The 12,960-nt window shown below is 48.2% G+C and overlaps 2 protein-coding genes across 4 annotated transcripts in view; both read right to left on the reverse strand.

Moving 5' to 3' along the window:
- The window catches only part of LZTR1 (leucine zipper like transcription regulator 1), a 39,469-nt gene extending 34,392 nt beyond the window's left edge, over positions 1-5,077 (reverse strand). The window contains exons 1-5 of one of the 2 annotated variants that reach the window (XM_054087478.1): positions 4,870-5,077; positions 4,734-4,796; positions 2,009-2,065; positions 1,265-1,344; positions 791-899 (exon numbers count right to left, since the gene is read on the reverse strand). In XM_054087478.1, coding sequence (XP_053943453.1) covers positions 791-899; positions 1,265-1,344; positions 2,009-2,065; positions 4,734-4,796; positions 4,870-5,036 — 476 coding nt within the window. In that variant the 5' untranslated portion in view covers positions 5,037-5,077. Of the gene's footprint in view, positions 1-790; positions 900-1,264; positions 1,345-2,008; positions 2,066-2,161; positions 4,601-4,733; positions 4,797-4,869 lie in introns of those variants that run through there. The other variant, XM_054087479.1, reaches the window with a different exon arrangement.
- Positions 5,078-8,022: 2,945 nt separating this feature from the next.
- The window catches only part of IPO9 (importin 9), a 39,670-nt gene continuing 34,732 nt past the window's right edge, over positions 8,023-12,960 (reverse strand). For both annotated transcript variants that reach the window (XM_054087510.1, XM_054087509.1), the window contains 5 exons: positions 12,715-12,848; positions 11,116-11,235; positions 10,546-10,647; positions 9,681-9,757; positions 8,023-9,110 (listed from right to left, as the gene is read on the reverse strand). In XM_054087510.1, the coding sequence (XP_053943485.1) occupies positions 9,000-9,110; positions 9,681-9,757; positions 10,546-10,647; positions 11,116-11,235; positions 12,715-12,848 (544 nt within the window). In that variant the 3' untranslated portion in view covers positions 8,023-8,999. The remainder of the gene's footprint in view (positions 9,111-9,680; positions 9,758-10,545; positions 10,648-11,115; positions 11,236-12,714; positions 12,849-12,960) is intronic.

A 12,960-nucleotide genomic window follows, 5' to 3' on the forward strand; every position in this document is an offset into this window, starting at 1 on the left:
GCATTCCTCATCTCTTTCTACAAACCACAGTAATAAACGTTCTCTTCCCTCCTCCACTAAAATCAGCCCTTCACAAACTCCAAATATGCAGCAACCTGCGCGTCAAGACATGAAGAGTTCCATACATTGGGGTGGGAAACATGAACAGTTAGGTCAAATCACAGATAACACCCTGCAAGCGGAACAAAGTCCACTTTAAGAAGGAATTAATTACTGGGCTTGATTTTGCCTTGGAAAGCTGAATCCCAGGAACTTGTATTCAACAGAGCCAAACATCTATCGTCCACTATTTCTGAACCGATTTGTGTGACCACACATCACCACTTCAGGGCAATTCCAGAAAGTCTGTGCATTTCAGAGCACTCCAAGAAAGTCAAATTTTAACCAGAAAAGAATACGTGGATTTAACCACAAATAAGCTTTGAATTGGTTTCTGATAAAACTAAACAAACTATGAGGGATCAACAAATTTCACGCTATCCTTGAAAAAGAAACAATTAAAATGAAAAAATTTCCTTTGCTGCCATCCCTTCTGTCACAGAAATGAAACGTGAAGAATGGATTCTGGTCAGATTTCCAATGCAGCGTGCTCGCAAACAAGAGGCCTTGTGAAAAAAACTCTTTCAGAACAAAAGACAGTTTTCAGAAATATTTAATCGGGAAAAGAGAGCAGAAATCGTCCCGCAGCCTTAATGTGAGCACTGTAACTAAACATAACTGCGCCACTTGACGTGTTTGCCACTACGCTCAAATTGCCTTGAAGAGCAGGGTAATAACCTCAGATCCTTACCTTCCTTCAGTCTTCCACTCTGTCCACTGTCCAGTTGCAAACTTATATTCAAAGAGATCATTTTTATTCTTCAGGTTGGAATTGGAATAAATGTCTCCAGTGTAGCCACCTGGGCAACAACAGCTCCGTTAGACTCAAACGCAACACAGCATTCACATTTCTAGTCGTTACATTAGAAGGAAACTTGACTTTGGATCACATCAAGCGACGGTGTTCGTCAAACAGACTGCTACGGGGAGAATTCTCCACTCCTATCCCTGAAGAAACACTACAGTAATGAGTTTCAAGCCTTCTTTACTTTAGACAAAACAGTAAAAGTATTTCCAAGCTCAAGTTGAAATCACAGTCAGCCATGAAAAACATTGTATTTGGTACTGAATGAGATCTTTTGGCACTTCCTAAAAATCTCTTTTCCAAACAGTACCAGCACGTTTATCGCTCCAAGCGCGCACAACTGATCTGCTGCTGCCTTACCGAACACAAACATGCTGCTCCCGTAGACCACAGCCGAGTGATGATACCGCGGTGCTGGTGGAGTCCCCGTCGTAAAAGCCCTGCACAACATGTAGAACAGCAGCAATCAAACAAATTTGTCAGCCTTCAGGCACTCACAGCTACGGGGCAGATTTGAAAAAGAAACAATTGTTAAATGTTATTCTACTGCTCCTGAGTGTTTTCACCAGTTTTGGTTTCTTAATACTAAGATTTTAGGACAGAATTAGTGCTGTAAGCGTGAACAGCAGACCAACGCGATGCTGCCGAAATCTGTGTGGCAGAGATGTGACGTGAGGCAGGGGTAACACAGGCTGCCCAGTCCAGAGTGAAGGAGCAAAGCAACAACATGTGAGAGCCCCCTTGGCACCTTTCCTGCCCAAGGGGCTGCAGCAGCCCCGTCCCTTTGCCCACACATTCTCCCAGCACCCCTCACAAGGCGTACGAATCATGGCACCCACGACGCTCTGCCCATTGTCCCCTCACTTAGCAGGAGCTGTGCAGGGGCACTCAGGAGCCTCCTTTGCAGCTCAGTCACACGCCAGGCTTGCAGAGGTCAGCTGCAACAGTGCCTGGGTCAGGGGTGGTGCTTCCCCTTGGATGCTCTGGTAGAGGCCCCAGCTTTTACACTCAGGCCCAAGGTGCTGAGGAAAGATGAAACACCTCCCACCCATGCCAGCAGCCCTCCGTCATGGAGCAGAGCCAGGAGCGCACGGCGCAGCCCACCTGCACCACGAGCAGTCCTTCACGTCGAAGCGCAGCAGGTCGTTCAGCATTGTCTTCCTGCAGGGAGGAATGGGAGAGAGGGCTGAGCCAAGCTGAGAAGCCCGTGAGGGCATCACGGATGGGGGATGTGAGAGAAGTGAGGAATCATCTTACCCTGGTTCGCCATCAGTGGGGTCACCCATACGTCCCATCCCATTCTCCAGGGGATGCTGTTAACTTCCTAACCTGTACAATGCCAGGGGGGTGGGGAGCCCATGGAAGCACCATCCTGACCCCTTCCTCCGTCTTTCGTCTTTTCTCCTTTTCTTCCTGTTGCTCAGTTTTCAAAGGGACTATTAATTCAGCTGCGTTTCTGCCTTGAAGTTCTTTTAGGTCTTGCTCCCTTTTATTATTACTCTCCCTGTCTTGCTAAGCAGCTTCTAAGCAGGTACCTTGCATTTTGCAAATATTCCTTCCTCTTCCATCCTCTCCACGCCCTTGGCCACCTTCGGCTTTCTTCCACAACTCCTGCCACAATCCACCAATGGCTATAATCTAAGGGCATATTCTGTCAGGATTTATTGCCTATCCCTATGGGAAAGAAACTGTTGGACACAATGACCCCAGTGGGTTGCTAAAAGGAATTTGGTAGAATTATAGAACCACAGAACCACGGAATGGTTTGGGTTGGAAAGAACCTCAAAGCCCAACCAGTTCCAACCCCCTGCCATGGGCAGGGACACCTCCCACTGGATCAGGGGCTCCAAGCCCCATCCAATCTGGCCTCGAACACCACCAGGGATGGGGCAAGAACGACTCAGGGACACAAATAATGGACAGAGAACCCTGATTATTGTCCACCACGATGCAGTGACACACTGAGCACCGATGCATATGAGCCTGCATCCCCCATCATGCGTTTCATGCATCAATAGCCGGTGGATTTTCAAAGACTCATGTATTGCAGAAGAAAGTAACCTGTGGATAGAAGAGTCTCATGCATGGCTTTTCCATCCCCTGCAATGTGACTAAGAGTCAACCACTTTATCCTATAAATATGACAGCCTAAGTGAGCTTTCCTGGCGCTGTCCCTGCTCGGCTGCACAGTGATGATCTCCCCTTGCACTGGGATGCCTCTCAAGGTACTCCTCAAGGTAGAAAGCTCTCATGCCAGAGGCAGTTAACTTTGGCAAGCAGCCAACATCACGTTAGGAAGAAATTCTTCACTGTGAGGGTGGCAGGCCCTGGCCCAGGTAAGTGGTGGCTGCCCCATCCCTGGAGGTGTTCAAAGCCAGGTTGGATGGGGCTCTGAGCCCCCTGATCCAGTGGGAGGTGTCCCTGCCCATGGCAGGGGGTGGGACTGGATGGGCTTTAAGGTCCCTTCCAGCCTAAATCATTCCACGATGCTCTAATAACCTTTTAATGTGGTAATTTGATTGCATGCTGAATTGACACTAAGGAAACTTTACCATCTGCGTAGCTGCTTAATGTTTATTATTACAAGCTTTGTATAGGCAACTCCATCAGACATAAACCATGGACCGAGTCTGAAACTAAGCTCTGACCTGGCCAGGCATCAGCTCCGTAAGGAGCTCAGAGAGTGAGGGGGATTCCTCTGACTCTGACATCCTAGCAGGAGGGTCTCCCTGACCCCTCTGCATCTCTGGTCTCTCTGTGAACTCAGTTCTAGCTCAATGTTACCCTGTATGCTTCTTCCACATAGTAATTAATAGCGTGAACCCTACCATCAACCTCCACTAAGTCATGCTTTTTGCAGTGTCATGTTAAAACCACTTCTGCTGATACTGTGAGCAGCGATTCCTTCAGTGACTGAATCCACTGCCTGTGGATTGAAGGGCAGCCCTGATTCCCTCCGTCCCAGTGCCCGCCCAGGACAGCCCTGATCCCCCTGGCACAAGAAATAGTTACTATAACAAAAAGTGGACTATTTTGATTTAAGCTAAAATGGAGCTAAGTTTCACCCAAGTAGCTACATTTTTTGAAAGTTAGACAGAACGCCCCTCTGACAGCCTGGTTTCTTTTACAGCATGTTTTTTTTCCAACAGCGTATTTCCTGAAGCTGAACACAGCAATTCCTGTGTTCAGTGTGGTCTGTGCTGAACAGAGGGATCCACATCCGATCCCCTCTGCGTGCAGCCTCTCTCCGTCTCAAATGCAAGGTCCAAAGGCCCAGTTAGCAAAGATTTGGCTGCTGTGAAGTTCATAATAACATAAAAATGAGTCCTTGGAAAACAACAGAATCATAGAATCAAGTTGGAAAAGACCCTTGAGATCATCGAGTGCAACCACACCTGTGCACTATTAAACCAGATCCCTGAGCACTTCAACCACCCATCTGTTAAACCCCTCCAGGGACGGGGACTCCACCACCTCCCTGGGCAGCCTCTGCCAGTGCCTGAGAACCTTTTTGGTGAAGACATTATTCCTGATGCCCAATCTGAACCTGCCCTGGTGCAACTTGAGGCCATTCCCTCTCTCCTATCACCCCTCACTTGGGAGAACAGACCAGCACCCACCTTGGTACAACCTTTCAGGCAGTTATAGACAGATGAGGTCTCCCCTCAGGCTAACCACCCCCAGGTCCCTCAGTCCCCTGTCCTCCAGCCCCGACCCCGCTCCAGCACTCGCAGAAGGCGTCTGGAAGGATTTACCCCCCCCGGCGGTGGAAGCAGCTCCCGAGCGGGTCCCGGGAGCCGCCGTGCCGCACGTTCGGGGCGCTCCTCACCCGTTGTCGCCGCCGAAGACGTATATGGCGTCCCGGTAGGCCACCACGGTGTGTTTGCTGCGCCTGCGGGCGGAGAGCGCGGTCAGAGAGCGCGATGAGGCGCGCCCGCGGCCCGGCCCCCCCGCCCGCCGCTCACCGCGCGCCCACGAACTCGTCGCAGGGCGGGAGGCGGCGCCACCGGTGCACCGTCTCGAAGGGCTCGAAGTTGAGGGTGAGGTACTCGACGCTATCCGAGCAGCTGTGGTCGAAATCCACACTCGGCGCCACCTTCGAACGCCCCGCAGGGGCCCCGCCGGCCGCCATGGCCACAGCTCCCGGCGTGCACCGCGGCTCCCACAGTGCGCCGCGCGGACTACAGCTCCCGGCGTGCACTGCGCCCGGTGGGGACTGCTCTTCCCGGCGCGCACTGCGCGGACTACAGCTCCCAGCATGCACCGGCGCTCGGCACGTCCTCCTGCATCCCCCAACTAGTTACCGATGAGGGTGGGGAGGCCTTGGCTCAGGTTGCCCGGAGCAGTGGTGGCTGCCCCATCCCTGGAGGGGTTCCAGGCCAGGCTGGATGGGGCTTGGAGCCCCTGATCCAGTGGGAGGTGTCCCTGCCCATGGCAGGGGGTGGGACTGGATGGGCTTTGAGGTCATAGAATCACTAGGTTAGGAAAGACCTCTTGGATCACCAGTCCAACCATTCTTAGCTGCCATCAAACCATGTCCCTGAGCACCTCGTCTACCCGTCTTTTAAACACCTCCAGGGATGGTGACTCCACCTCCTCCCTGGGCAGCCTCTGCTGGTGCCCCATGACCCTTTCTGTGGAAAATTTTTATTGCTATCCAGTCTGACCCTCCCCTGGTGCAGCTTGAGGCCATTCCTCCTTGTCCTGTCCTCTGATACTTGGGAGAAGAAGCCAGCACCCTCCTCTCTACAACCTCCTTTCAGGGAGTTGCAGAGAGCAATAAGGTCTCCCCTCAGCCTCCTCTTCTCCAGGCTAAACAACCCCAGCTCCCTCATAAGACTTGTTCTCCAGCCCCTTCCCCAACTTCGTTACTCTTCTCTGGACACACTCCAGAGCCTCAACATCCTTCTTGTAGTGAGGAGCCCGGAACTGAACCCAGGATTTGAGGTGCGGACTCACCAGTGCTGAGTCCAGGGGCAGAATAACCTCCCTGGACCTCCTGGTCACGCTGTTCCTGATACAAGCCAAGATGCCATTGGCCTTCTCGGCCACCTGGGCCACCACTGGATCATGTTCAGTCGCTGTCAACCAACACCCCCAGGTCCTTCTCTTCTGGGCAGCTTTCTAGCCACTCTTCGCCAGGTCTGTAGCTGCGCAGGGTCGTTGTGCCCCAAGTGCAGGACCCGGCATTTGGCCTTGTTAAACCTCATGCCATTGGTCTCGGCCCAGCAGTCCAGCCTGTTCAGATCCCTTTGGAGACTCCCTACCCTCCAGCAGATCGACACTTCCTCCCAGCTTAGTGTCATCCCTCCCAGCCGAACTATTCTGTCATTCTTGTTTAGAAATGGATCTTGGAACACTGACCATTGTGTTAGGAGGAAGGAGGACAGCGAGAAAGCAGAAGGGCAAAGGTGTTACAGCAGTGGGGCAGAGGCCCCTCGGCCCTGTGCTGTTGCTCTCGGTTCAGCCATGTTTAGGGAAAGCCCAAGAATTTATTGCCAAAAAGCATCCTGCATGCCAGAGGTTTGCTCGCGCCAGAGCGCGCTGCGCAACCGTGTTGTTCCTGTGCCCACCGTGCGTGGGACAGGGCCACCCCCAGGGCTGCTCCAGACTCCAGCTCCCATGCAATGGCGCTGTGCACAGCCAGCGCAGGCCAAGCTGATGCTGCAGGGACAGTGCAGAGTCCCCAAAAGCCATTTACGTCCCCCAATCTTTCCCATCTCACCAGCCGCACTCCTGGAAAAGCCATAACGCCTGCAAATCAAAGAGCAACTCCCAGCCAGTACACAGATGAACACCAACAGGCACCCCACAACTGGCCCGTTTGCTCTGAGGACCTCACGACCACACAGAAACACTTGCATGTCTCTGTTCAGGACAAGGAAGAGCATCAGCAGTATGAGTCCATCTCATTTTCATGGCTTTGTTCAAACCCATGACTTGCTGTCCCTGCAGCAGCACCAAGGCAGGCAGCAGGCAGCCCCACCAGGAGCAGAGAACTCCACCAGCTCTGGCCAACCAGGCCTTAAGGTCCTCTGTTTACCAACACCCTAAACACACCCAGATGCTTGGTTTTCATTTACCCCCAAGAATGTATGACTGGTTTGGGGCCCTGCTGCCAACACATGGAGCTATAAAAGATGGTCCCACCTCTTCCCAGGGCTGGGCCTGGTCACCGCGAAGACACTTGCTTGCTCCCTCCTGCGCAGCTCTCGGCGCCGCTGCAGCCCTCCATTTCCAGCCAGGGTTCCCTCAAGAGACTGCTCTGTGTTGCTTAATTTGTTGGCCCTTTTCAGTGAAAGCTGAGACACACAAATGCCTCAAATCAAAACCCCTAACAGACTTAAGAAAACAAAAGTAATGTCTAGGCAGAAAACACAGCCACAGCATTCTGCTGAAGCAACGGCCACGGCACAAAGTTTAATCATATCCTTACACACCAGAGAATCCACAGGGAAGAAAGATACAGAGCAGCACGGAAACTTTAGATCAGAGCTTATACCTTGTTAAAGACATACACGCACAAACCAGGCTCCAGATTCTGCTTCTTGGAGCCATTCACACAAAACCATCGAGGACTCGCGTTGGTGGTCAACGAGCCGGGGGGGGATTCCCCCTCGTTCTGCCCATTCCCAGGCACAGCTCGAAGGGTTGGGGTGAGAGAGGGGAGCAAGGTCTGCTTTAGAATTCAGGGTTATCCTACCCTTTTCCTCACACATGCTATACAAATTGTGCCATCTTTGTCTGTTAAGAAGTTAATTTATTATCCCCTCCTGGTAGAAAAGTGAAAAGCTATACTTTGTTAGACCAGCAAGATACAGAATTACTCCAGCTCTTTGGAGACTTTTAGATACAACTTCGAAGCATATCATTCCACAAGGGAACAGCAAGTGCCTTTCTTAAGAAAGGAAACTCTATAATGGGTCAGGCTTTTCTTTTAAGCAGAAGATGTATCCATTACAGGACTCCCTTTCTGTCCAGATGACTCCTGTGAAATATCCTAACACCCAAGTGGCACACAGAGAAAGTTACCTAAGGAGAAATGTGTCTTTAAGAAGTGATTTCAGGAAAGAAGGACAAGTTCCTGTTTTCTGTGTTTCATAAGAAGGATACCAATATGTATTTTAATCATTTTATTTTCATTTTCCCCAAAAGGGAACCAAAGGCAGAGAGGTGGTGTGAGATACATCACGCTGTTCTTACGGGTAAATCAATTTGCAAATGTTATTTTACCACTCTATAAAAATACACACAGGAGTGTGAAGGAAGCAAAGGAGTTCAGAGTGGCTGTTGAGGAGCAAATATGTTAAATACAATCATTTTTCCCCCCCCCCCAGATAGTGGCTCCTTAAACCCACGCCTTTAGTAGCCACAAGCCACAGGAACAGAAACTTAAGTGGTAGCTTCCTTTGAGCATGTGCACACAAAAGCATCAGTAAAGAACTGCTCCCATGGGACCAGACAGGAGATGTGAGTGGCAAAGCTCCATCCACAACAGGAAAGGAGATATGCATTCAGTTTTATTGTTTAGCTCCCCATCCAAACTCCTGTAAACAGGTTCCATACCATTCAGGCATCTCTGATGAAAGTCTATAGTTCTATAAAAAGTCACGCTGTAAGATCAAGATATTTACCCTGTATGTGTTATGCGAGAGTGAAGAGGAACAACCTTCTGATTTCTCATGATACATCCAAGCAATCTGTAAGTGACCCAGTTCCTTTCTCTGTCCAACTGTGCTGTGGGAAACCCAGTGAAGTGCCTCTTCACAGGTAGAGACAGTTTGCTTTTAAAAATATTAAGGACACATTTTTTTTATCTTTAAGAACTTCCTGGAAAGTTACTGTGGAAAATGAAAGTGCTCCCGTGGTGAGACCAACGTGCAAAGCTCTACAGGCTTCCGTCCTTGCTGCTTTCTTAGTTTTCCTTCCCTTGGCAGATTCATGTTAACGTGAGGCTCAAGACATCGCAACGAGGCCATCATCCACCTGTAACAAGCAGGCAGACACTGGAAAATGTTTTATGTTTAATCATAAAACGTGGAATATGCCAAAAAAATATTGTTTGGATATGATCAGTATGGTCTCTTCAGCAGGTTTATATACCGATGGCCTGCAACACTCGCTTTTCATTCTCATTGAGATGGTCTGAAAACATTGCATAGCAGGGCTGCTGCGCAAACTGACAGAGGAAGTCAGTGAGATAGGCCTGAAAAGAAGACAGAAACACCCAGTTAGCATCACGTCACCTTGGAAATCCTCTTTCTTTCATGTACTAAAATATAAACCTCAATGTGCACCCAAACAAAGGGCTTGCAGGAACAAAAAAGCGATGCAGAAGGACGGCAGCAGAGGGGAAGGGCTGATAAACAGCTTCCAGGTGGTGGGAAAAGCAAGAGCGAGAGATGCCACAGGGGCTTTGACTAGATGGAAGCATCTCCCAGTGGAGTATGAAATTCTGTCATGTTCTCCAAGCTGCTGCTGACTTCAGCAAATGGCTCTGAAGCTCATGGGGAGAAAATTCTCATCTCCCTCTGTTCAGAAAGTTTTTTTCATTCGAATTTCCATTCGCTGATCCAACAAGGGAAAACAGCTCCAGACATTCCTGGGATACTCAGTACTTTCCAAAGTTATTTCAGTGAACTGAGTACCTGAGGGACAGGGATCAATAAATGGTGCTTGCAGTGGTTTACAGGTTTGTTGAAGTACAAAATAAAACCCTCTAAGTTTACAGAGAATGATAGGAATCTGATTTAAAAACCCCTTTCTAGAGCATCACCTGGAGATCTATTTGGTAAAGAGGGTCATTTAATGCATCTGGATCGTCCTCTTCATCATCTTCATAGTAATCCTCATCTGTCAGGGGCAAATCAGCAGGTTTTAACATAAAACAGAGCAAAACACCTCAGAAGTACTCTATTAGAAGCCCAAGGATCCAAAAAGAAATCGTTTCAGCACTACTGGGTAAAAAACAATCGTATCAGAATATTTGCTCCTTATGAGAGCGCCGCAGCCCCAAACAAGCAGGGTTGCAGTGCGAGTCGCAAGGAATGTGCAAGTGAGATGAGCACACGCGGGACAGCAGGTAAGCATGTTCGTTAGTTACGTGCGTGATTATCTTAGGCCTTCCTCTTATGGCAGGGCAACAGATTTCCAGTTCTGTGCTGATGTAAGCAGTCTCCCTTATCCTGTTTCCTTGTGAGCGTCTCCCTTCTAAGACCATATGCAAGCTGGGGAGCAGAGATGGTATCACCCGCCTCATCTTTATGCAGCAATCACTTCTCAAAGTCACTTTACAAACAAGCTCATCCACTTTTACAACAGCACTGTCATCCCCAGGTCACGGCTACATCGCTGAGCATCAATTCTCTCTTTAGAAGAAACGCGTCTCTGAACGTCACAGCAACATGAAGGCTACACAACATTTGGAGTCTCAGGTGAAAAGCACAGTTATTTAATCTCTGAGTTATGAAAAGACACATCCCTCTCTTACAGAAAAAGGGCCTTATTCAAAATCCCAGCGGAGCATTTCCCTCCCCTCACCTGCAGCCTCTGTTGAGCTGCTGTCAAGGAAAGGAAACTTTAACCAGGATGTCATCTACTCTATTTTCACTTTGAGCAAGCAGTTTGAAGCTGTTGCTTACCGTACTTGTTTGTGGAAAGAATATCTGATAAGAACTGTCCTGCTAAGCCTTCATCTTCATCTTCATCCTCTTCCTGATCCTCCAACATATCATTCGAATCATCTGTTTAGAAACAAAACAAAATCCCAGAGGCCCAGGCTGTCGATCTCTCTGCAGGGCATGGTAGAGCTTTTAGGCAAACATCCCTGCTGGTGTCGGTGGGTGAAGGGAAACACCTGCAGCCCTTCCCATCCCTTGGGACTGAGAAACTTGAGAACTGGAGCTACGCAAAATGCAGCTACAAGAATGAAAGCTTGAAGCAGGGAGGAAGAAAGCAAACCAGATACACAAAGAAAGGATAATTTTATTGGCATATGGTGAGATCCCATCTTCCAAACTGGCCCAAAATAATTTTCCAGCTTAAGAATACACAACGCTGACTGATCTTATCCTTGGGATCAGTGTTTAAGCCTTTGTAATTGCAGGTAAATGATTTACTACTGCGAGTTTGTTAGTACTATAAATGCTTCTGAAGAGATTACAAAGTAAAGTTAAGCCATGCAAAGAGGAAAAGTAAACCCAGTACTTTACCTTGGCTCCAATCTGCAGTTGTCTGTCTGGATGCATTTGCCTCCATCGCATTAGAGAGTTCGTTTATTATTAATTTTAAGATTTTTACTAACAAAGGAATGTTTGTCCAACGTTCAGGATCTGTAAGAGAAGAAAAATAAATATTCATTGTGATTTTAATAAAAAGTGGTTAGAAACAGGCCATTTTTTGTTATGGTGGTTCATTTATTTTCAATTTTACCACACATTTAAAATGCTGACATGAAAGAAAAACTTCCAGATTGGGAGGAAAAAGGAACTGGCATAAAAACCCTAAACGTTCTCTCTGTACACCTTCACAGCTGAATGGAACAAAGGCATGGTTAAAATCTTCACAGCTGAATGAATCTGTGAGTCTACTCAATGAGATCACAGTTACAAATGAGTTCATCATACGTTCTCCCCTGAAGTTACTGCAGCACATCCAGCAGCCCACGAGCAGCTCTCCCACAGGTGGTCTGCCCTCAGACACTGTAAGGTCCACCTTTTCCGCACCACCATTCCTGTGGGTCTTAATTATTACATAGGGATGGCTAGACAGCCATCACTGGAAAAGTCCAGATCCTATCAAACACAGAAACTGGAAGCACTAGTTAAATCCTTATTGATATTAGTATTAATCTTTGTTTAACTCAAATGCCGCCAATTGCCATTCTTTTCTCTGAAGAGACAACATCTGAGTGTACTGGTTTGGTTTTTTAAAGCAAAGAATAATAAGGTTGTGGGTGTTTTGTGACCACTGCTGACACTCCTAGTGCTTTCCCCTATTTATTTCCTTTTCTAACAGTTCCTGCCTCAACCCAAACTCCGGAGCTCACGGCAGTTGGGAGGCTCAGGGAGCACCAACTGCCTCGCTGGGCCTCCCGTCTGGATTGTACAGCCATTACATCCTGTCCCACAACCGGCTGCACACCAGCTCTAGCACAGCAAGTTGCAGAACCGAGGTTCAGACTGACCGTTGAGGAGAGCGGCTCCCAAGTGTCTTCCCTTCTGAGGTTCAGACCCCAGAAAAATCTGCCCTGTCATCTCTCCAGCTTAATACAGGAATCTCTATACAGTAATCTCCAACCAAAGATTTTGAGTTCAGACAATTAAAAATAAGAAAAGTCTTATGCAGGAGACTGGCCAAGCTTTCCTTAAAAGTGATCTCTCACTTGTAGAAATAATTGCTGATACTTGTGAAAGTCTCTCATCAAAAAAAATGCTACTTGTTTTTTTCAGTCTCTGCATTCACCAAACACTTCCAGAGAAACATTGAGAAGTTATCAATTCTATCTCATTAGACAGAAGAGGATGATGCAAAACAGCATATGTAAATAACTCCCTATCCTCCAGCACCTCATCCACTTATCTTAAATCAGAGATATCAGGAGTGTCCCAAATCAGTTCTTGGCAGAATCTACATATCCATTATTTGCCTTCAGTACATGATGTATGGCTTGGCTCTAAAAAACAAGAAGCACCTTCTGTAGGAAATACCTCCCACAGCTTTGCATGACCTGCAAGATCGATTTTAAGGCTTTTCCCTGCATCTACTAACTGGAAAAAAAACCTGTTAAGAACAGCAAAATGATTACTTACTTTTGGCCGACTTCGATCGTGTCCGTATTCCCTCATCCATATTAAATATTTCTTCTCCCTTTACCCTAATGTCCTGAAGCCGCTTGTCATCCGTGTTGATGCCATACTGCAGGAGTTTACACAGCGCTACAGAGCTGAGGAGCAGAGAACAGGAAAATTACAGATTAGGATTTCTCTGAGTTGTCTGGCTTTCCCAGTGAACTGTTACCAGGGAGCCCATCTCCACAGCAGACACTCAGACACCAG

Source organism: Cuculus canorus, chromosome 24 (assembly GCF_017976375.1).
Source record: "Cuculus canorus isolate bCucCan1 chromosome 24, bCucCan1.pri, whole genome shotgun sequence".
NCBI lineage: Eukaryota > Metazoa > Chordata > Aves > Cuculiformes > Cuculidae > Cuculus > Cuculus canorus.